Genomic DNA, 25,416 nt, shown 5'->3' with positions numbered 1-25,416 from the left:
TTCAGTAAAAGTAGTTGTCAGCAAAACGTTATATGATTATATTATTTATCTCTGCATGTTATTTATTTAGTATCATGTTAGAAATGCTTATGTTTTAGTATGTAGTACTCAGCTTTGCTGATTACGTAGGTTCGCAGATGTGCATCATTGGGAATATGGGAATAGAGAGAATGTGTAAACTAATATATTTTATTTTCTGCATTAATAGAAACGTACTTTATTAAGTTTATTTGAGTAGACTTATTTAGAATGTTTGATCTTAAAGTACTTATTTATTTATTTATAATAAAAGTTTAAAGTTTAGTTATATGTTTTCCGCTGCAAAATTCTGAATAAGCTGATACGTTATCATACAAGTGATAATACTTGGGTAATTCTCTAAATTTTATATTATAAAGGTATTTATGAAAAAAAAGAATTATCGAAATGTTACATCATGATTGTTCGTGGTCAACGAAATTGGTTGGACTTCATGAGATCGAAAAAAAATATTTGTGGCGGCGACTAATCATAAGGCTCGAAGGAGGAGAGAGATCGAGGGTGATGGATAGTGATTGGGGTTGATGAAAATGAGGGTGGTGGATGGGTCAAGGATAGAGAAAAGGGAGACGAACAAGAGGTGAGTGATGATTGGGCTTACATCAAAGAGAGGAATTAGAGGAGAGAGAAGAGTTTGAAAATTTTATAATTAATACCATGTCACTTTTTTTCTTCTTAATTAATGCCACGACACATTTTTCTTTTATTTTTGGGGCTGATAATGGTACTTTACAAACTTCAGTACCTAAAAGTAACGGACATCCATTTTGAGTACCTAAACTGGAACTTTTTAAAATTGAGTACCCAAACTAGAACAAAGGGCAAAATTCAATACCCTGTTGTAACCTTAACTCGATGTAATTACATTGTATCTTTATTCTATATGTCAAGAGGGGTAAGAAACCAATAAATAGAAAAAAAAAATAACTACTTCAACTAAAAATAAAAAAGTAAAGATAGAAAAAAAAAACTACCTATTAACTAAAAAAGTAAAAAAAAAAAAACGTCAACAATTCAAAAAAAAACGTCAACAATTCAAAAAAAAAACCTAATTTATTATATATAATTAACAGTTACTTTAATTTTTCTACATTCCCTAAAAAATAATTTTCTACGTATTTTCGCACACATCGTGTGCATATAAAACTAGTTTGAGTGACTCTACATACACAGGTCACTAACCAGCCAGCAGAAGTATCATCATGCTTGGATGATCAAGCTCGCACAAGGACACAAGAAGGGCAAGGTCAGATTACCAGCTTGTCTAGTCATCCTCTTCCATTGGCACTTCTGGAATATCAAATCTGTCTTCCTCGATCGTTTTATTAATAACAGATACTGGAGAGCGTGATAAATAAGGTCAAGGTGGACAAGCAAATTGCATGAAGAAGGGACATTTACGCATGCTATAGCTCAATATGTATACACACAACTTTCAAAATAATTAACTGGACGAAACAAGATAACTCCAACATGAACAAATTAAGGACTTGATCAATAGTCTAAACAGCTGTTAACTGATAATTTTAGCGACAACGGAGACCATAGATAAAGGACAACATTATGGGTAATAATGAACTTCACATTATTATAATAAATAACAATACTAACATTGACTTGATTTTATAGCCACTATTATTTTTATGAAAGCTAAATGATAATGAAAATGCTTGAACTCAAATATGCAAAAAAGTGAATCTAGATTTTAAAACATTAACTTCCATATTTTGGTTTTCAGCCTTTTCGTTTATAAGTTCAATCTAATTTAGTTAACCTATATAACAGCCAACCGTATCTATCAACCTATTACCTATCTTTGCTATAAAAGAATCAATTCGTTTAAAAAAAAAATTAAAATAAAGACAAGTCTAGTTACCCCTAAAGTTATGATACTAACTGAGCACCAACAATCTGGAAGGCCAACCTAAAGTCACAATACTAACAAAGGCTTCCGAATCTAGAACTCTCATATTAACCATGACTTTAATTACATCCTGATCTCCATCATGCTTTGTAGTTAATCTCCTCAAATGCCCAACACTATTCCCGATTCCATTTCCAGATATTCCGAAAAGAAAAGTTCAGATAGAACTTTTAGACAGATTAAACAAGCAACACATGATCGAGTTCAGTAGCTAGAGCAACTAGGCTGTGGCAGTTTTTCTTTTAAAAAAATGAAGCCTGGTATATTATGTAAATTGATTGGCTGGATGATATTTGCTTGCCTGTCGATGAAATATGTTTTCCCTATTAACACCAAGAAGGAAACTGGAAAAAGGATTGATGACGGAACAATTCGTGACATTCTCAAATTGCATAGGGTTTTTTGAAATGGCAAGGGCAGACAATTTCGAGAGGCTTGGAGAAAATTTGTGCCTGGACTCTGACTCTACAGCTACAAACCATTAAGCTCAAGACGCTCCAACCATTATTCTAACCCACTAATTACCATATAATCAAATTTACTCAGTCCACTGACATTGGTCAAATCCTCTTACTTGGATCAGTCAGCTATTCAAAGTTGGCTTGGTCAAACTTCAACAAGACTAGACAAAGTGAAGCTTGTCTTCTGACTAAAGAGTCAAGTTAAACTCCTAGGCATGTGCCCAATCCATGATAGATCAGCCAGATAGTAAAATATCAGCAATTAAAACACAATAAAAGGAGGTAGCACGTCTGGATGTATGGGTCATAAAGATGAGAAACATCATGATCACATTGGCAGTAAAGGATATACAACATATTTTCATCCTCTTTTTCACCACGGTTACGGCTATTATTCAGCTCTCTTAAAATCTCGGGTGTTACCTGCATAGCCAAAATAAGAGAATGCACCTCAGCCAAATAAACATGCTATGACATTTACCAGTGGTTGCAGAGTTGTGAAAGCTCTTACCAAATAGTGTCTTTGATGTTGCATTAATGTATTGAGATTTTCTTTGTCTTCCTTCCTTAATTCATGTTTGTATCTGTTGCAGATATAAAACGGACTGGCATTAGAGATATGTCAAATTGATAGAGCAAAAAATGTATAGCATTACTCAAATAAGAATACTATGAAGCTTCACTCTGCAGCCAAAAACACCAAAAAGTTTCAAAATATATTACATGTTTAACCAAGACCTTCTGATATAATAATCAAACCCAAATTACCATAGTAAGTTGATTATCAAAGATGTCACGAAAGTTAAAGAATATCATACGTAGATATGCAATTCAGCTATCACCCACTGCAAGATGTTTAGTCAGCCACATGGAAGTAATATTTTGTGTCTCTTTGTTATTCTGAAAGTAATATACCTATATTTGCCCACTCATCAAACACATACGAACTCCTTCAATACCATCAACCTTATATTTTCCATAAAAAAAACAACACCACCATTGATTAATAAAGTGATCCCTTGACATTGAACTATCTCAGACAAGATAATGAGGAATGACTGGTTTCAATAGAGCTGTCATCCAATTCAATAATCCTATAAAAGATTCTAAATGAAGTTTTGAATCCTCAAACAAAGAAAAGCAGAGATATGAGGTTTTCTGAAGTACTGTATGCTTCATGACTATTCATTTTGACAAGATGGCAAGAAAGACAATAAAAACCAAAAAAGTTCAGAAACCGAGAAATTACGATGCATATGGGAAAACCCCTGAGAAATTCCAAGACTTTCAGAAACTAAATTTAGAAAACACGTGCTCAAGCAGAAAGTCATTGACAAAAAAAAAATTTATTTTGTCATTTTCTTTTTGGGGTGTAAGAGGGGAAGACGTCGGGAGATGGTAATAACTAACCTTTGAATAAAAGCAAGAAGAGTCTGATGCCAGATTACAGGCATTACCCTTGAGTCTTCAAGGAATCTCATGAAATGACCAACCAAAGCATCAAGCACACGATAAGGCAAAGCATACTTCTTGTCAATGAATATCTTGATTATATAGCTGCATGGGGTCCAGATCAGCACTATCATTAGCAAAATTTTATATTTCATAATTTGTATTATTGTAACCAAGGTGTCTGCAGTTAACAAAAGTGGACTTTTCACTAACCAACAGGCTTTCTATCCTCTTCAGTGTCAAGTACACAAGAAACTGGAATGCCACATCTAAATCCGAATTGAACAGAAAAATAGCAAAACTGATACCATTATAACAAAGTAGAAGGCAGGACCAAGGTGCGATTATGCCACTTAATATGACACACCAACTACACACACAGTCATCCTTCCCTGAATAAATGTGTGAAAAGCAAACAGGGAAGAAGCTATGAAAGTTCGGACAATAACATCCCAAAACTTTTGATAGATATATGGATCAAAAATAATAAAGCCCCTTTTTTCATTTTAGACCTCAAACATATGCTTTGAGGTTTATAGCTCAGCAGCAAGTACTGGTTATCTGCCGAAAAAACCTTTGTATAGTTTTTCTTCTAAAAGTTCACCTACAAGAATTTGATACTAGGGGACATAGAATTTTCCTTCACATGCAAGGGAAATTGTACCAAGCAATATACCTCACCTAGAATATAAATTTAAGTACTGGTTTATCTGCAGAAAAAACCTTTCCATAGTCTTTTCTTCTAAAAGAAAGTTCACCTACATTGTGATCTAAGAATCTGATATTAGAAGCTGTAGAATTTCCTTCACATGTGAAGCAAGGAAAATTGTACTAAAGAATAGGCCTCACCTAGAATATAACTTTCAGAAAACGGGTAAGCAACATAATGTATCTCATAGCCTTTAAGTTTTTGCAAGACAAAGTCGTCCGGCATATTTTGCCAATTACCAAATAGTACATATGATCTCACAAGCCTATACAATCTACACAATGAACGAAATGATAGATATACACAATTCGAAATGTTTGACATAGTTAATACCTGGTAGTCCCACAGTAATCCATCTCAGCTAGCCTCAACAATGCAAGACTGCAAATGCAACATATTACATGTTAATAGAGACGATTACAACTCCACATACATAATAGAGAAGGGAGGAAATTAACAATTCTGCAGGAGACACACGCTACCACTAAATAAATCCATATTTCAATGAGACAAAATACAAGGGATGTAGATGTATATAGAGATTGCAACCCAGAATGTATAACACCTCCATAAATGATTCTATCAACGGTCAAGGCAGCAAAAGGAATGTAGTTTAATTTTAGATATGGGGGCATTTACTGCACTCTTCATAAATTTTCCCCCCCCCCCCTTTAGGGGCCTACTAAGGCGTCGGGTGCAGAGCTGCGAATCATCACAAAGGCCACTCTCATTTTTCTCCTATGTTCAATCATAATTATGACTTTTGAAGCTTGTACAGTTGTGCATTAACATTTCTGAAGCTAAGTAAACTATGACCATCCTTCATCTAACTCTCTTCCTTACCCCCCTCCCCCCTCTTCTTTTAACCCTCTAGTCTGCAGGTTAGGCCCAAAAAAAAGCATAAGAAGATAAGAGGTACCAGACTAGTAGACTCCAGAAGTACAGATTAGGTCAATGAATAACAAAACATCTCAAACATTTGCATTTACAGTGTCCAAACACCTCTTTTTACATGTATACAGTATATACCACAGTGCCCGTAACACGTAACATGTAAAGTACAGAAAGTGAACAAATATTTTGTCACAAAATAAACAATGATTACTATTATCGAGTTTAGCACACTTCAGTTCACAACTTCACCCAATTAGCATTTCCATTGTTTCATTCAGTTAACATCCTACGTAAGGGCGGATGAGCGGATCCCAAAAGGTCTACCAATGAAATCAAGAAAAGAAAAGTATTGATATGCTATGTTCCACTCTTTCCAAAATTGGGGAAAATGATCACAAGCTAGGAAGCACGGAAACAACTAGCCCAGCGTCTCACAATCCTCAAATGGGACATGGCTGGGAATACAAACAAGACGAGGGGGGAATTGCTTGTAGATTCTAAGACAGGCATAATGATTGATTAAGGTTCTACAGTGAATCATAATTTGTTTACAAGCAAACTCATACTAAAAACTCAAGTTCTGTGTATTTTGCAAATAAAGACCACCTTGGCACTCTCCAAGATGCAAACATCATCTTATTCTTCAAAACTTAAACCTTAGTAATAACGAAACACCAATTTGCAAGATCAAATTAGACACAAAGAGACAAAAGTTTGAAAAGAAAATGGCAAAAGTGAGATAAATTTCATGCTGAAAAAATATATATTCACCTGAATCCTGATCCACAACACACTGAACAAAAAGACATACAAAACATGGGAATGGTAAATTTACTTATACTATTCATCCGTTTGAGAGAAAAAGAATGGAGTAATTTACGGGGCAAAACAAAATGCAAGGCCCGTTGTAATAGATGTCACTGGAAGAAAGAAGAAAATTTTAAAAGATTGACACAGACTATTTAGCATGCTTAAGAACGTGTCATTGTAAAACCTGACATGGAACCTAAGAAGTTGAACGCTTGATCAACACAAGTAAAAATAAACAAATACCGAAAAAAGGTTGCCACTTTATGGAACCAATTTTTTTGCTATGCTTCATAGTGAAAACAAAAGTTGGAGTCACCCAAATTCTTACCACAACTTCTATTACCACAAGGACAAATTAATGCAAAATTCATTTTGCCTCAAATTTTGGAAATATTAAACAGAGCAATAACTTGGTAACTTAGTAAAGATCTTGACCTTCCAGGTTTACTATATTGGCACTTTACATGTGAAAAGAGCTTTAAGGTTTCATCCAGCCTAACAAATTCTTGTAATATCCTCGAACTTTGGCTATCATTACAGACTGAACCAAGCTAACAGTTTATGTTGACAACACCAAGCTAATATGATGCAAAAATATGAGCATGTAAAACCATTTGTTGTAGCACGTCAATAGTTTAGGTTCTCCAATTCTATTATCTCAACACAAAATACATTACATCTTCTCTTCAGTATTTCAGATATTTACGTTGTACATGTGCATCATTCTATCACTTAGAATGAAAAAGTTTTCACAGCATTAATCCTGTTCAACTTATAAAGCCTATTAAAAATGTCTATTAGCAAAAGAGGTTATCACATTTATTTCCGTTCACCTAAGAAACTATCACTAGTCAGCATAAGAAGAGATTTTGACCACCAATGTCATCAAAGAAATTAGGTTCATAATCAGCCCAATGTATGTAGGTATGTACAGCAATATATGACAATTTCAAGCAAGAAAAGACAAAAGGCTACAAAAACACGTGCAATTTCAATTGTCAAAATATACAAATTATACCTTGAATGAGCTAGAGGAATGGACATTTTTTGGATCACACTACCTAAAATGACTGCTTCCCGAAGATTACAATTTCCAGACTGTGAACACACACAAAAAAAAAAAAATTATGTTGACACCATCAGGAAAAACTAAAATCTCTAGAACTAAGGTAGAGGCGTGGAGATATGCACAGCACAATCAACCTAGCTACATGAACTCAGCAGAAGAAAAGGAAGTAGAAGATATCAATAGCAATGCCACCATATACACAGCTTTCTCTAAGGCTACAATACCTTAAAAAGGGGAAATAAGATCCCTTTATTGAAAGCAGCTGGCTTGTACAGAGCTTTCTTCAAAGTTTGATATAACTCAGAATGCAACCTTTTATGCAACCTTTTATGTTTTCTGATATCTTCCCTCACTCGAGGAAGAAGCACGAACTTGTAAAACTTTTCTGCCTTCTTCCTATTCATGTTAGAAGCAAAAATTCTAGTAGCCTGGTATACCGCGCATGGGGACCATTTTTCAGGTTCAGTCAAATATAGGATCTCTTCCCAACACGCCATAGCAGGGATATGTTTAAATCCTTTTGGTAACATTCCTTTAGTATAGGTACTTAAAAGCTTCCCCATCCTATTCACATTTTGACATATGTAGATATTAATTTGCATGAAGATAAATAAAAGGAAAAAGATGAAAAAAAAATCACTGAAAAAGGCAGAATACGTACGTCTTGTAATGCTCTATAACATTATTATCCAATTTGGGCATTGGTCTCACTTCTAGAGAAAAGAACACATTAAAACATGTGAGGCATAAATTGTTTCATGAGAGAAAAAAAAAGGCAGCAAAGATCTCTGGTAACCAAAAAATTCAGAAATTCAATAACATCCCCAGTTTTTACCAGAGGACACGGTAGCATCTTGTTCTTTGATACGAGCAGCAACAACATCCCCGATTGTGCGCTGCGGACCTGCATCCTTCGATAAAAAAGCCTCCAGCAAGTTCTCATCATCTTCATTGATCTGATCCTATTAATTACCATCAACAGCTAACATCAAACAAACAAACAAACAGAAAATCCTGAACTTAAATAGATTGAATATTGCTCAATCAAACGCAAACAGTTACAATGATCCTATCAATGTCCAGTTGATTCATCAGTACTACTTAAACAAAGGCAATTTAAACTGTTACTGTTGGCAGTTCTTCATCCAGGCTTTAATAAAAGTTGATAATATTGAGAAGCAAAGCTGATATTCGCAGAAATTTTCTACTCATGGTTTTTTGGCTCATGTAATCACAATCCTCAAATGTAATAACCGATTGTCATCATAGTATTGTTTCTAAAACCAAGTTCTCTAAACATCCTACATGAATTACAAGCAAATTTCAAAGCATACACCCAAAAATTTACCATTTTTCCTATAAATTCATTATCAAATTAATCTCTATTCTATAAGGGAACACAAGGGGAATTTACAGTTTATTTGGTAGAAGGAATTTGGAAGGAAAAGAAAGGAAGTGGAAGGAAATTTATTACTTTCCAATGTTTAGTTCATTAAAAAAAAAATTGAAAATAGGAGGAATTGGAAGAGAAGACTCTTTAATAAAATTTCACTTTCCTTTCCTCCCAAAAGCGGGGGAATTCGGAAGGAAAGAAAATTTATACCAAACATGGGAAATTAAGGTTTTCTTCCTTTCTCTTCCCTTCTTTTCTTTTCTTTTCTCTTCCCTTCCTTTCTCTAAAGTACCCTTATGTAATTATTATTCAAATTCATAAACATATGTCATTATTTTTTTAACCAAGTACATGAACGCATATACCCAATTATCTAAACAAAAATTAAACGAAGAAGTATAATCTGGAAAAAAGAAATTGAGACCTCGTAATCATTGAACTGGGTTTGTGTCTCAGAGAAACCAGCAAAATCATCAATGTCTTCTTCCTCATCATGCAGTGGAAATTGAACAGCAGATAAATTAAGAATAGCAGGGTTTTGCTCTTCGTTTTCTTCATCAACAATTTCCTTATGCTGTTTAAACGCTTCCTTAAGGATTTTATCGCTCAAACTGTTGGAAATCATCTGCAAAAAGTTCCCCAAATTTTCAAATCAAACCCAATTAAACTTAGAACTCATCCAAATACAATAAAAATATCAATCACTACAACAACAACGATAAAAGCATTAAGTCCCAATATGTCAAAAATAAAAATTGAAGATGTAGAGAGAGAGGCAAAATACATGTTCTTGCTGTTGGTGGCGTTTGGGAGGTTTAGTACGGTTTTTGGAAACAGCGGTGGGTTGTTCGGCGAGAAAAGGGTGTGGATTGAGAGTGCGTTCTCTTGATCTCTTTTTCCCCATATTCTCTCTCATCTTCGTGTGTTGTACTTACACGGCGGCGTTAATGGAGATTTTCAGTTGATTGATGTGAGAACTGAAAAGTGGGAGACTAGTTGTGGGGAGATGAGTTGCAAGGGTTTAAGAAGATTTTGGTTTCCATGTCATCAATTTTATTTTTCCTTTTTACAAAAATAGAGTTGTACATAGATTTAAATACATATAACCAGCTTTGGATAAGCGAAATTAGAGTTTCGTGTTGAATGAACAATTTAAATTATTATATTATGTAATAGAAAAATTATAATTTTTGTACCAGGATAGTGCTCGAAATATGATTCGAAATAAGATCCATATATAATATAGTTCTACAACTTATGAATAGAGCGTGACACGTAGGATTGTCATGTCATCAATTTTTATTTTTATTTTTCTTTACAAAAATAGAGTTCTGCATAGATTTAAATACACGTAAGGAGTTCTAGATAAGCTAAAATTATAGATTGGTTTTGCATGGACAACCTAAATTATTTACTACGTAATTCGAAATATTATAATTTTTGTTCCATTGGAGAGTGCTCGAAATATGCTCTGAAATAAGATCCACTAAATATAATTCTACAACTTATGAAATAGAGAGTACCACATAGGATTGTCATATCATTAACTTTTATTTTAAATATTTTTAAAAATAGAGTTATATATAGATTCAAATGCACATAAGAAGTTCTAGATAAACTAAAATTAGAGATTGATTTTGCATGAATAACCTAAATTACTATATTATGTAAATTGTGGCTATCTAATTCGGAATATTATAATTTTTGTTCTATTAGATAGTGCTCAAATTAAAATATGCTATGAAATAAGATCCATTTATAATATAATTCTACAACTTATAAAATAGAGTGTGCCACATAGGATTGTGATCATATCATTAATTTTTATTTTAAATATTTTTAAAAATAGAGTTTTACATAGATTAAATACACATAAGAAATTCATATAAGAAAAAATTAGAGTTTGATTTTGCATGAACAACCTAAATTATTGTATTATATAAATTGTGTATAACTTTTGCTACGTGAAATATAATAATTTTTGTTCCATTGGATAGTGCTCGAAATATGCTCCGAAATAAAATCCATTTGCAATATAAATCTATAACTTCTGAAATAGCTAGAGAGCACCACATATGATTGTCATGTCATAAATTTTATTTTAAATATTTTAACAAAGAGATTCTTACATTTATTTAAATACATAAAAGAAGTTTTGGATAACGAGAACTCCTTTAAAAAAAAATAGAGTTGTACATAGATTTAAATATATATGGAATATAAGCTAAAATTGGAGTTTTGTTGCAATAGAAAAAGAACGGAAAAATTATATAGCAATTGTGTTGAATAATCTCATTTTACATCAACAAAAAATAACAATGTTAACAAAAAAATTTGCAAAACTAAAATAAACAATAATCCGTGCAACGCACAGGCTTCAAAACTAAAGTTTAAGTACCATAGATGTATTATTTCACCCTGACCCGAATTAACGGATATATCATAATCCCTATGTCCCATAATATAGAGTTTACTTCTTTATTTTTACTGGAATTAAGAAGATTGAAAGAAGTACTCCTTCCGTCCTAAATTAGTTGCTACATTTGCTTTTTAATAGTTTACGAGATGCAACTTCAAAAACCAATATCTTGAGTTACATATATGAAAAAATTATAAAAATTATATATTTGAAAAATACAAATTGGGACAAATCAAACAAGATCCAACATGACTATGTTTTTTCTTATGTATATGGCGTAAAAGATGGTCAAATTTATGACGTGAATAGTGCCTACGATCAAAATGTAGCAATTAATTTGGGACGGAGGGAGTAGTATGATTCTCAAAAATAAAAAATTTAATAAAATACTTTTGTCTTGGAACCAATGTTATCGGGATACTATTTTGGATCGTAGGGGTTGGTAGGATCAAATCGGTGGAATCGAATCGTAGGATCGTAAGATCCTACAATTCTGTAAAATAGAGATAATTATGCTAGAATATGATCAAAAACTCATGTTAAAAATTTACACAAATTAATAATGACTTATTTTATTAGCAAATGGTGATAGTTTTTCAATACTATAAGATTGAAGAAACATGCACCCAAAATCTAATAGAAGAAACATAATATGTGAAAGTACTTTATGATTTTTTACGATAGAATTGAATCGTAGAATTGTAGGATCATAGAATCGTATTAAGATCCTATAATGTCATTTTTTGAGGTTGGGTAGGATGGAAAGATCCTACAAGATTAAGATCCTATGTAGGATCGGGATCGGCGAGGTCCTTTCGCATCGTAAAATCGTAGGATCGTAAGATCCGAATCGAGATTTTAACAACAATGCTTGGAACTACTCCCTTCATTTTCTTTTTTTTTTTAAAAAATAAAAAGCAATAAAACTTCTTTGGAATGGTGCAAATCAATAATAGGAACACACATTTTTAAAGAAATATATGAATACTTTGGGAAGTTTGTGTGAAAATTGAGGATAATTTAGTTAAAACAAATTAATAAAAAATAAAGTAGGAACAATATTTTGGAACACCAAAAATGAAATGTAAGCATTATATTATAGGACAAAGGGAGTATTTGTCTACGCCCACATCAACATCGTCAATGGAATAGCAGCCACAAAATAAAACTCCATATCACGTATCTTTTAAAGGGGAAAAAAGTCGTGAATAATTCTAACTTTCACTAGTAGAATAAATGCTTATTGATGCGGTTTTACGTATACGCAGCAATATATCACATAAAAAGAAAAGAAAAAAATAGAAAATAACAATATTGTTGTGGTTTTGGGCGAAAATCGGAGCAATATTGTTGCAACGGATATATATTTTGAAAACTTTCTGAACCTAGAGACAACATATATTGTTGCGGTTTTGGGAGGAAACCTGCTCTCGCTTCCCAAAAAACGCACGTGGGTTTTCATTTTTTCGATATTCTCTAAGTCTCTCTCTCTCTCCTCTCACACTCTCTCACACTCTGACGAGGTTTGTTTCCGGCGACTGGGTGTGGGCGAGTTTCTGGCGACTGCTGCCGACGTTTTTCCGGCGACTACTGCCGACGTTTTTCCGGCGAGGGTTTTTTGATTCGATCTCCTCCGCTTCTCCTCCTTCGTTTTGGGTCCATTTCTCCTCGCTTATACTAGTCCTATATTCACGCCATGATTGCGTCAACAAACTTATATAGTTATATTTATATGGATGAACATATTTTTTTGATCTAAAATTATTTTGATAATGATATCAATTATTGAGGTTATTTATTGTCTTTTTAAACTGAAGGTGATTGATTTTTAACTGTTCAACACCGTCACTGAAAAATTTGCTAATGATTTAATAATTACTTGTCGGCTTCTTTAACCTTGTAAATGTTAATATAACAATATTGTTTGAAATTTGTAAATACAAAGTATTATGTTGTCAAAGTTGTTAAAAAAGAAGGAAATAAACGCCTCCTCTCTTTTTTTTTTCTCTCTTCTCTCCTACAAAACCTTAATTTTCAAACTTTTTTTTTTTAGGAGAACCCTAATTTTTAACCTAGGGGTAAACGCCACCCTTTTGGGCGGTGATAATCCCCTTTTCACCTTTTGTTACTAGTTTTTTATGTTTATATTTCTAATAAACTTCAGTCTCTCTCTAATGGAGAGTTTTTCTACCCATATATTGGGGTTCATCTCTCTCCATGTGAGAGTTTTATTTTTAGGTTTTTGTGTAATTTAAGAGGTTGATTTGTTCATCGAAGTTTGTGGAGTTGCAACAGATGTCAATACTTCGTTTACAATCACTTGAATTGAATTCAGTTCTACTTCAAAACTATAAAAGATCAATAGACCCCCTTGCAGAAGGTTGTGTCGGACAGCGATGTGAAAGACGAAGGTTTTTAGAATTGTTAGATCTACTCAATGATCGTGGTTTTGTCATATTAGAATTGTGTTTATTTCATTTTGAAATGTATTTTTTTAGTTTTGAATTGGTTTTGTCATATTAGAATTGTGATTATTTCATTTTGACATGTATTTTTTTAGTTTTGACTTGGTTTTGTCATATTAGAATTGTGTTTATTTCATTTTAATATGTAATTTTTTAGTTTTGACCTGGTTTTGTCATATTCGAATTGTGTTTATTTCATTTTGATATGTATTTTTTTAGTGTTGACTTCTATTGTAGATGTCGTATGACTTTGAATCAATGAATTAATGTTGATTTTAAAAAAAAGTATAATGTTGTCAGGATATATTGCTAATATTTTTTTTGATTGAAGATTCTAACTATTTTCGTGAACTTATTGTGTCAACCTATTTTGTGCAAGTTATTAATGGTGATTGCACATTTTATTATTGAATTATTCTATACAATAGGTTGTATAATTCTCTTTTATATATACTAGCTTTCCACCCGTGCAAAAATGCATGGGAGGTTTATGTAGAAATGATTTGGAGCCGTGTATAATGTGCAACAATTGTTTTGTATATTATGTAGTTGTTTTTATTCGAAATATATTAAATCCGTAATTATTAGAATCTATTTATTTAAGATTAAAAGAATATAAGATGTGAAATTATATTTAATATATATATAAATCCTTCGTTACAATATTTTTAAACTTTAAAAATCTTGTAATCGTGATATATACAATTATAAATATGTAAATGAAACAAAAAACACATTAAAATGCGGGGGAATACTTTGTTATAAATTTAAGATTTTAGGATGTTTCTTCTAAATCATGATTTGAATAGTAGCTGATTGATTTCAAGTTTTCATAATCATATCGTGTATTAAAAATAAATTTCAAAATCGACTTATGACCCGTATGTTCAGTGGTTGATGTAGCTAATGTCTTGATAAAACATGTGACCAACCAACTCTATTTTTGTTCGCTTCCTCTTAGTTGGTTTTAAGTTGTAATTGTTTGCTCTAATTAATATAATTACTTGCTTAGCAAAAAAGTATTTTTTAAAAACAAAAATAGTTGAATGAAGAAGCTTTTGTTTTGCCCATTGTTTTATTCAGAGGCTCATATAAAAACACAATGTGCGCTACTTGTGGCACTCAATCATGCAACAACTTTCACTCCTTACTTTTTGCAGTCCCGCTCAACCCCTCTCTCTTATTACTATCTTATTACAGATTTTTATTTTTTGTATGATATGATTATCCAAGTTGTATTAAAGAACAATATCAAAGTTTTATATAACATGATTTTCATCACAATGAATGAGGTTATATCTAAATCTCTAAGTGAAAAAATTATTTTAAATATGGCATGTTTTTGTCTTGATTTGCCTTCTATTTCTTAATCACCATATGACCTGTTTTTTTCATATTGTAGACAAATTTCAAACTTCTATATTTACATTCTAACATACTCGTGAATGAGGTGTATCTCGGAATTTTAGGTTGAAATATTTATTATGGCCTTGTGATTAAAAAATTTAGAATATTGTAATGAGAATAGTTTGAAACTGGCTTATGACCCTTGTGCTGCAAGATTATGACTTGTGAATTATCTATAATTAGTAGTAGGATTTTTCTTTTTTTCTTATAACGACCCTAAAAAATTGGACCTGCTTAAGGTCATTATTTAACTTTAACTAATTTTTCTTGTTTATTATAGCTTTACTCATTATTATTACTATTATCTACAATTAGTAGTAGGATTTTTCTTGTTTATTATAGCTTTAATTTACTCATTATTATTACTATTATTGTTAAGAGGAATATGGTTTAGGTCAAAAGTACAAATAAACTCACGTTTTTTAGCCCATAACCCAATCAAATTGCTTCAAAACGGGTTAAATGCAATTTTGCGCGGTTCGACCCAGTCATTATTTTTATTACTAAATATTATTATATTATTAAATCTAATTATTAAAATAGTAATATCAATTTACTTCTTATGTATTATTGTTATTATATAATCATCATCATTTATTAATATATTAATACAAATAATATAAAATAATTATCATTAATTATCATTAACTATTATTATTATTATTATTTTATGATTATTAATACGAGTTATTCATAACTATCATTTAAAAATATCCAAAATACTATTATTATTACTTATCATTATAATTATTATTTAATATTCATATTATTATTGTTTAAGTATTATTTATATATTTATTACATTCAATTTAATTCAATTCAGTTTAACTCAATTCAGTTTAATTCAATTCAGCTCAGTTCAGTTCAATTCAGTTCAGTTCAGCTGTTTTATGCCGAAGATAACATGCCCTAACTTGTCTTATTTATGGCGAAAATTCACAATGCTTATTAAGGTGGTTGATTGATTCAATATATGCTTGATTGATATAGTGTGAATGATTAAGTCAATAACTTATCCTCTAAAAATAAAAGTTCTGAACTTATTAAGTTACAGGTCTACCATTTTTCATTTCACTTACCTCACTTTATCTGCAAAGATGAGTATCATTCCCAATATATCAATTAAGTATTTTATCTTCATAGTTATTGGTGTACCTCAATAACATAAAATTTCTTTAATTATCCTAGTTTTGTATTATACTACTCTAAAAAATGTTTTTTTTATTATAGTACTCAGTATTATTATTACAAATATATAGTAAAACAATTTCTCCTTTTCTCTCTCTATTCTTTAGAATGTCGTCCCGTTTTCTTTTCTCCATATAATCTTTAGAAATCCATTTCCTATTTCTTCAATGAAGTTCACCAAATGATACGAACCTGATTTCAATCAATCCACCATCCTAGATCTTCCAGATTATTCACCAAAAAAATCTTTTTCTTAATATTTAAACCAATTTTCTCAATTGGGACTCTCTTAAGTCCAACTCATTTTCATTTGCGCAACTATATTTTCCTCTGCTTTTTTTGTCGAACTTGAAGCCACCGATACTTCCACCGAAGTTCTACCACCAGCGATCGGACAACGGTTAATTGTTGAGTGTTGCATGTTCTTTTTCGCTTTACTCTCCAGTTTTCTATCCTATTTTGTATCTATTACTGGAATACTCTTATTTTTGTATGTGCAATGGTGCCTCGAAAATTTCTGCATAACAATATCGTATATATATAACTGCAGAAAGTTTTAAAATCTCTTGCATTTCTCTAGAGGAACACAATCTTGCCTTTTTTTTTTGGTGTTGAACAATCTTGTCCTTAATCACGATATTTTATACAATCCATTGATTTGGCAAATGAAAAGGGAAGTTGATATGATTCCGCGACGGGAATCTGCTTAGCTTTGAATAACCTTCACTCAGTTAATCTCCCCTAAGGATTCTAATTCACTTTTATGGCTTCACTCACCGTAAACTTGAATTAGGAAAGGATTTGAGATTGGTTTATTAGCTTCACTCACTAACTCACGCAAATCTCGCTTAGTTTTAGGTTTCACTCGCCTAAATCTAAGGTTCTTGTATTTAGATTCGCTCTCTAAAAACAATAAAATCTTGGAATTAAGTACGTCCAAAATCAATCATAAACTTACGTTTAATCTTTAAACAAAACAACTCTTACTTATTATTATGGCCGAAATAGCCTATTTATACTACAAGATTTCCTAAACCTACTAGGACTAGTAAAACTTAAAGATAACAACTAATAAACTTATCTATCTCCATCTTAAGGATAAAGATAAATAATAACCTATAATTATCTATATCACACGCCTATCATAGATAATTAGCAACATAATAAAACTCCTACTTAGACTCTGATAAGGAATTAGACTCCTAAGTATCATAGGATTCCTTTATCACTTAAACACTTAATTAAATAAAACCCTAATTTACATAGAATTCTAACAGAACTAGAACTCTACATAATTACTACCTCTATTTCATATCATTTTCGAACATGATGCTCCTCATACGCATCAGAAGTTAAATATAATAATTTTTTTCAACCAAATCAATCTTTGCTTGATTTAAGGAACCAAATTATTACCTTTTATAATCAATTTACTGTAACTGATCCAATTACTTTTAATTTCCAAAACTTAGATGACCATGGCACATGCATGGATTGATGTTGGAGTCTACCCAACAACAAGTTTAGAGATAGAGACTACACGTGGCATTGAAAATGTGAGGATAATAGTGGAGACGACATTTGGCGGAATTGATATTAGCTTGACAAATAAGCATTATGTACTTAGCTATATATATATATATATATATATATTATATATATATATATATATATATATATATATATATATATATATATATATATATATATATATATATATATATATATATATAGATAGATAGATAGATAAAAAGAAAATGTTATTTTAATTTATTAGTGGTTATTATAGTCATTTGAAAGGGGGACAACACATCTCCTCCCTTGGCTTATATAAAAGAGATAATCTGAATAATCTCAATGTTAATCTTAATTAAATACATAAAAGAGTAACTTTTCAAGAGCACGGGGAACTACTCAGGATTTCAAGGTCGTAGAGTGCCACATATGATTGTCATTAATTTTTATTTTTATCTTTTAAACAATAGAATACTACATGTATTTAAATATGTATCAGTAGCTTTGGATAAATATTAGTGTTTGGTTTTGAATAAACAATCTTAAGTACTATATTATATATGTAAATTGTGTATAATAATAACTTTGCTACATAATTAAGAATATTATAATTTTTGAACCATTGGCGAGCGCCCAAAATATGCTTCAAAATAAGATCCCTTTACAGTATAATTTTACAGTTTCTGAAAATATATTATCGTTCAAAATCTTAGTCTTTCTAAACTCAAACCAAAATTAGTACCTAAAACAAATTCATTAAGAAACTTTGTTATTACAAGAAATATAAAGTTCTATAGCGGTAAAATTATATATTTATTGGAGTTTTGGTGATCAAACAAATAAGAGTTTGAATTTTAAAAAACAATCTTAGAATATTATAGAGAGCGCACCTAAGCATGCCATATTGTTTTTTTCAAAAAAAAAAAATAGAGTTCTTAATAGATATAAATACATCAAGGTGTTTTAGATAAGTGAAGATTAGAGTTCGGTTTTATTATATTATGTAAATTGAATATAACTTTTGATATATAATTCGAAATATTATAATCTTACCATTGTAAAGTGCTCAATATATGCTTCGAAAATAAGATTCATTCACAATATAGTTTTACAACTTATGAAAATTTATTTATTTAGATTAATAACGTATTATTTATTCTTCGGTTTTTTCACCAGGTACCCTTGTGGTTTTTCAAAATTCATGGGGTACCCTTAATTTTTTTTAATGCACCAGGTACCCTTATTATTTCAGTAAAATGCACGAAATACTCTTAATGACCAACCGTGTCAAGTTTCCGTTAGTCATTAGGGTTAATTAACCCCTCTAACCCTAATTAAACCCTAATTAACTAACTAAACCCTAACCTCTAACCCTACCCTAACCCCATAACTTGAAACCTAACCCCACAACCACCACCCAACCACCACCCAACCACCACCACCTCCCTTCCCCCTCCCTCCCTCACTCCCTGCAGCAGGCCTCCTCCCCCTTGATTTTCCCAACCCACCGCCACCCCCACCCCCACCCCCGGCAGCATCCCCCCTCCCCTAGCAGCAACCACCACCAGATTCTTGATTTCAAAAACTGATTTCAAAAATCAATTTCGAAAATCAATTTCGAAAACATTTTCGAAATCATTTTCGAAAATCAATTTCGAAAACATTTTCAAAATCAAGAACCATTTTCGAAAAGGTTTTCGAAAACCATTTTCGAAAACCTTTTGCGAAATCAATTTGCGAAAACCTTTTGAAATTATTTTCGAAATTAGTTTTGAAATCAGTTTTTGAAATCAAGAAAATCAATGAAGAAGAAGGAGAGATAAATTAAGAACAGCATCCGCGGGGGTGGGGGTGGGGGGAAATCGATGGGAGTGGGGGAGGGGAGGGGGTTGCGATGGAAGGGGGAGGGTGGCTGCCGCGGGGTGTGGGGGAGGGGTGCTGCGAGGGGTGGGGGAAATCGACGGGAGTGGGGGAGCGGAGGGGCTGCGAGGGATGGGGGAGGGTGGCTACCGCAGTGGTGGGGGAGGGGAGGGGTGCTGCGGGGGGTGGGGGGAAGGGCGGCTGCTGCGAGGGGTGGGTAGAGGAGGGGAGGGGTGTTACAGGTGGTGGTGGGTGGGTGGGGTAGAGGAGGGGTGGTGGGTTATAAGTTAGTTTAGTTAGTTAATTAGGGTTAATTAGAGTTTAATTAGGGTTAGATGGGTGAGTTAGGGTTAATGACTAATGAAAACTTAACACCGTTAGTCATTAAAGGCATTTCGTACATTTGTTTGAAACAGTAAGGGTACCTGGTGCATCAAAAAAAAAAAAATTAGGGGTACCCTATGAATTTTGAAAAACCACAGGGGTACCTGGTGAAAAAACCCTTTATTCTTTATTTTAGATACATATAGAAATAACTACAAGAATAGTGTACTTGCATGTAACTATAACTAAAGAGTATTACAGGATCAAACAAAATATATCTTTCCGAATCATAGTTTAAAATTTGAGTTATATAAAGATAAAAAAATAGAGCAATAAATATATTTAAGTACATATCTTCCCCCGTCTTTAATTACTTGCAAAATTGGTGTTGGGACACAGATGTAGGAGATGAGAAAAAGGATAGTAGGGATCATAACTTTGTGGGAAAGATGACGGATGGCATATGGGTGAATACTGATTTTGGCATATAACAGATGGCATTCTATAGAGTTTGTCCCTAACTCATTGCGTTTACAAATTAAATAAAAGCACATGTCATATAAATATGAAACAAATTGTTAAAGTATGAAGGATTAGTAATATTGCATACAACAGTATGTTGCTAAGGTATGTTGATACGGCATGTTGCTATGCCCTTCAAGCCTCAATAGACCAACATGATTAACAATATCAACCCTCTTTCTAATATGTTGGTCATGCCTCATCTTATCCAACATTCATGTTTCGAGGAGATGAAGGATGCATAATTTGTTTCTTATCAAAGGAAAAGAATATAGGAGGGATATATTTATTAGAAACCGTACCCTGGGAAAGAACTCAATGTGCAAAGTCCGCTAAAAATCTATAATATGTATTTTCAAGTAATTAGCTTAATGGCCTGTTTGGATCAATGGATTTCATTTGAAATCCTGTAATTGGGTCAAATATATTGTTTGGATAATGTAAGAATTTGGATTTGTATTTGGCCCAAATCCAAACCACTACAAAAACTAGTACAACTTTATGAATTCCAAATTACACCTAATTTTACGTCATTTCAATTCCTTCATATACCACTTCTTCTCACTTCTACTGTGTTCTTCATCCATAAATCTGTTTCTCTCTCCACCACTGCCCCAACCACCACAACTCTCTCTCTCTTCTCCATTACCATCATTGCCCTGCCACCATGATTCTCGCTTTTCACCATTGTCACCAGCTTCTCAATTCTTAAGGTTGTGATTCTTCAATTGCACCACTGCAAAACACCGCAATTTTGAGCAGTTTGGAAACAAATTTGGGTGTGTGCAATAATTTTTGCTTGATTTGAAGCAAGTTTCAGGATTTAAATCTTCAATTTCATCTGAATTTAACAATTTTGACAATTTGGTGAGGTAAAATCAGAATTTTTCATTCTAAATAATCAATTGGGGTAAAAATAGGGGTTTATAATTACAAGTAAAAACTTTGATTTTGATTTTGATTTGTAAAAAAAAAAATGCAATTCGAGTGAAAAGGAAGCACTATTTTGTTCACAAGTTGTTGAATAGTTTGAATGACTTAATAATAGAAGGTATGGCACTACACATTCAATTTCAAGCAACAGGACTTGAAATTCCAAATTTCAAATTCTCAATTTTCCCAAACACAGAACTTGAAATTGAATTATAGTAATTCAAATTCTGGAATTGAATTTCACTATTTTAAATAAAATGATGGTATCCAAACACAACCTAAATGGATATAAAATATAGGGGAGAAAACTCAAAGTGCAAAGTTGACCGCTGACAGTCTATTCTAATTCTAACATGAATAATAAGTTTTGTAGAACAACCTTAATTCTAATTGAATCTCTTAACAACCTTAGTTCGTTCTAATTGAATTCCTAATTTCAATTGCAGTAGGTTCCTTTATATTTTAACCTAATTCTAGTTGAATCGCTAATTTCAATTGCAATAGGTTACTTTAATACGTTAGTATAGTCAATATTTCCTTTTATATGTTACTTTAATATAAAATTTTAAACATAATATAAATGAATTCTATTTTAAAATGCTTTTAAAACACTTTTCAATGGTACAAAAATTATAATTTTACGAACTATAAATTAAAAGCTATAATTAATTTACTATATTTTATATTCCAATCAATTTAGACTCTATTTATATTCAAAAAAAATATGACATGACACTTAATGAACGCGACAAATGACGTCCAATGCGGACACAATGTCGCGACCTCATGAGCTGACTTTTGTACTCTTCTTTATATATTAGTTATATGATTATATGATATGATATATGGCACTTATATGATATTGTAAACAGATGCTAAAATATTGTGCTAATTTGGGGGAAATTATATGATATTGTAAACAGATGCACTTATATGATATTGTAAACAGATGCACTTATATGATATTGTACTCTGCTTTATATATTGTATGATATGATTTGGGGGAAATTAGCATCTATATATTAGTAGTTAGAAAACCGCAAAATACTGTTGTAACTCAGAGTTGATACAAGCAATTACCAGTTACTGATAATTCCAAGAATTTTACCCAAAACTCAAAAGATCTACACTTTGCCCACATTCACAATATGGGACACAAGTTACAGTATCATCTTGTCAGACAAGAGGGATTGCCAACAGGAAGACGACACAGCAAATCGACAACAGAATTAATGTGATCAAACACTAGCTAGTGAATCAGATGAAGAACAAAAGACGGTTTCCTTAACTAGGCCAAAGAAGACAGATACTGATGCTAGAAACTCAATCCTGTCCTTGAACATCAATCATTGAAAAGAAGAAAATTGCAGAAAGAAGAGTACTCACTTCAGATTTCCAGCTCACTCTCAATGAAATAGATACAAAGAGATCAGCATACAAATAAGAATCCCGAAGTAGTTCAGAGTTTTGTACAAGCATATTTATTGGCCGAATGGACATCGATTCAGCAGCAAAGGGACTAGTGAAAATTGAGCTTTGCCTGATTCATGATGCATTTTGTTACACATGAGGGTGTTGAATGAATCCCAGGGGCCAGGGATAGACAAGGGGTGGTAAGCAGATACTGGGGAAAATAGAGGGCCATTTTCGGAATATTTAGGACTGATGAAAAAAGTAGATATAATCATCGAGTCACAGTGAAGATACCATAGAACAGAAGTTGGTATGCTTCAGTGCTACTTCTTAAACTAATTGTGTCCGTTGCAAACAAACTAATCTAGAAATGCAAACAGAGAAATGGAATTCCACTGTTCTCTGTCCCTTAATAGCCCTATGCATCTCAGTATCCATATCTCGGCATTAACAAGCATCATTCTCACAAACGAAAACAGATAAGAACTCCAGTTGAAGGATTAAGTCTTTCTGGCAGCCAACATATATCACATCACCATAAGACCTTGCCAAGTACTTCCATTCAGTCTAAACGTAGACCAGTATAAAACTGAATTCCTGGTTCCCGCCATTCTCTCTCAATTAATGAGAAAACTGAATTCCCGGTTCCCGCCATTCTCTCTCAGTTAATGAGCCCTCTATATCCCACTATCCAAATCATCACAATAAGCACCATCCTCATGATAAAGCAATGATATATTTTGAAAGATTAAGCCTTTTCGATAACTTATACATCCCATCACCAACAGCAAACTCACCAAGCAATTCAATTTCATCATAAACATACACCAGTAGAAGTGTAGAACAAATCAACAAACAGGTAAACTTTCATTGTCATTCTATAGTAAGGCCAGCAAGATAAACAACTCACGAAAATAACAAAAGTGGGTTTTAGAATCTCACTAAGATCATCCAGTCCAAATCAGATATCAACATCAAATAAAACCCTAAAATCCAACTGAAATCAAATCAATTCGAGGAAGAAAAAAAGAGCCAAAAACAGCACTTTGCTAGTTTGCTTCACCATGTCCCCTCAAAAAAAAAAAAAGTTTGCTTCACCATGGATTCAAACTTAATATCAATTAACAAAGTAAATAGATGCAATTTGAAAATTCATTCATAGCACAGCATAAAAAAAATTCATAGGCCAAAATTGCACGGAAATAACCCTAAAATCGAAATGGAAAACCCTTTTCAATCATAACATAACATAGAATCCATAAAAGCTCATTCGTTTTATTAAAATCAAACCCATAAATAAGAGCAATAAAACCCAGGGGAAAAAAAGGAAGCCAAAAGCTGCACTTCGCTTCATCATAGATTAAAAATTAACATCAACTAAAAAAGTAAATCGACGGAATTCAAAACTTCATACATATCACAATCTAAAAACTCATATAGGCTAAAATCGCATGAAAATAAGCGTAAAATTGAGAAGCTCCTTCATTATATTAAACTCAAACTCATAAGAAAGAACTTTCAAAGCCACAATAATAAAAGCAAAAACTAGATGCAATTCCAAAGATTGATTTATAACACAATATAGAAATATATATACGCTCAAAACACAAAGATATAACCCTAAAATCAAAAAGAAAAACCCTTCTCAACAATTAATTCATAAGAGAACAAATAATCGACAAAAGCTCATTCCTTATATTAAACTCAAACTCATAAGAAAGAACCCTAAAACACACAAAAAGAATCAAAGCCAAAAACTAGATGCAATTCGAAACTTCATTCATATCACAATCCAGAAACCCATAAACTGAAATCGCAAAATAGTAATAATAAAAAACCCTGAAATCGAAAAGAACAACCCTTTTTAATAAATCATAAAACAGAACATATAATCCAGAAAATCTCATTCATTATATGAAAGTCAAACTTAAAAGAAGGAACCCTGAATGTTAATCAATGAGCAGAGGCGGGGGGAGGGGTGCCAAGAAGGCTAGCCTGCTGAAGCTCCAAAGCATCCAATTGACCATCGCGCTCGAGCTCGATGATGAGGGGAAGTGCGAGGACGAGAAAAGTGGTGCCGACGATCCAAGCAGCTTTGCCGGTGCTTTTGAGCAGCTTCTTGGTGATGTCGGCCGCACCACTAGCAGATTGTACACCCTTTTGGAAGATTGGTGAGTCTGAAACTGTGCTTGTTACTCTTGCTATTACTCCGCCTCCTCCATTGTCGCTGCTTGATCCTATTCTCTTTCTTCCGCTGCTTGATGCCATTCAGAATTTTTCTTGGTTGTTGGAGAGAGAAGATACAAGACAATGCAATGCAAGGGTTTTTGTTGGAGTTGGATTGCCGATTGGGGTTTATCAACAAATAAACCTAAATAAACCTCCGCACGAATAATTGTAGTTTGGTTGCCTTCGTGTGTGATGTTTTCTTTTTCCCACACTACGGATCCCACGGTAAGCTGAAGGGCCCTACTAAACCGAAACATCTTGTAGGTGATGATGTTACGGGTAGACGTTTTGAGAGTGGGGGATGGTAAAGAGAATCCTATCCCAAAGTATTGCTAGTGGGGATCGAATCCCAAACTTTAAGGTTGGAAGGTTCTTTCCTTACCACTAGGT

At 32.6% G+C, this 25,416-nt stretch overlaps 2 protein-coding genes across 2 annotated transcripts; both read right to left on the bottom strand.

Moving 5' to 3' along the window:
• Positions 1 to 1,077: 1,077 nt before the first annotated feature.
• On the bottom strand, positions 1,078 to 9,781 carry LOC104883541 (bystin). Its single transcript, XM_010668083.4, has 11 exons — positions 9,536 to 9,781; positions 9,176 to 9,376; positions 8,194 to 8,320; positions 8,020 to 8,071; positions 7,583 to 7,922; positions 7,308 to 7,387; positions 4,919 to 4,966; positions 3,835 to 3,981; positions 2,936 to 3,008; positions 2,775 to 2,847; positions 1,078 to 1,386 (listed from the first exon to the last, which is right to left on the bottom strand). The coding sequence occupies exons 1-11, from the start codon at positions 9,665 to 9,667 to the stop codon at positions 1,304 to 1,306; spliced, it is 1,356 nt and encodes a 451-aa protein (XP_010666385.2). The 5' UTR covers positions 9,668 to 9,781; the 3' UTR covers positions 1,078 to 1,303.
• A 14,861-nt stretch (positions 9,782 to 24,642) lies between these two features.
• On the bottom strand, positions 24,643 to 25,192 carry LOC104883542 (mitochondrial import receptor subunit TOM9-2). Its single transcript, XM_010668084.4, has one exon. The coding sequence runs from the start codon at positions 25,063 to 25,065 to the stop codon at positions 24,751 to 24,753; it is 315 nt and encodes a 104-aa protein (XP_010666386.1). The 5' UTR covers positions 25,066 to 25,192; the 3' UTR covers positions 24,643 to 24,750.
• Between the last annotated feature and the right edge of the window lie 224 nt (positions 25,193 to 25,416).

The sequence above is a fragment of the Beta vulgaris genome, chromosome 3 (genome assembly GCF_026745355.1).
Source record: "Beta vulgaris subsp. vulgaris cultivar EL10 chromosome 3, EL10.2, whole genome shotgun sequence".
In the NCBI taxonomy this organism is placed as follows: Eukaryota; Viridiplantae; Streptophyta; class Magnoliopsida; order Caryophyllales; family Amaranthaceae; genus Beta; species Beta vulgaris.
Note: the sequence above shows the minus strand (reverse complement) of the source record. Positions and strands in the feature narration are given on the sequence as shown.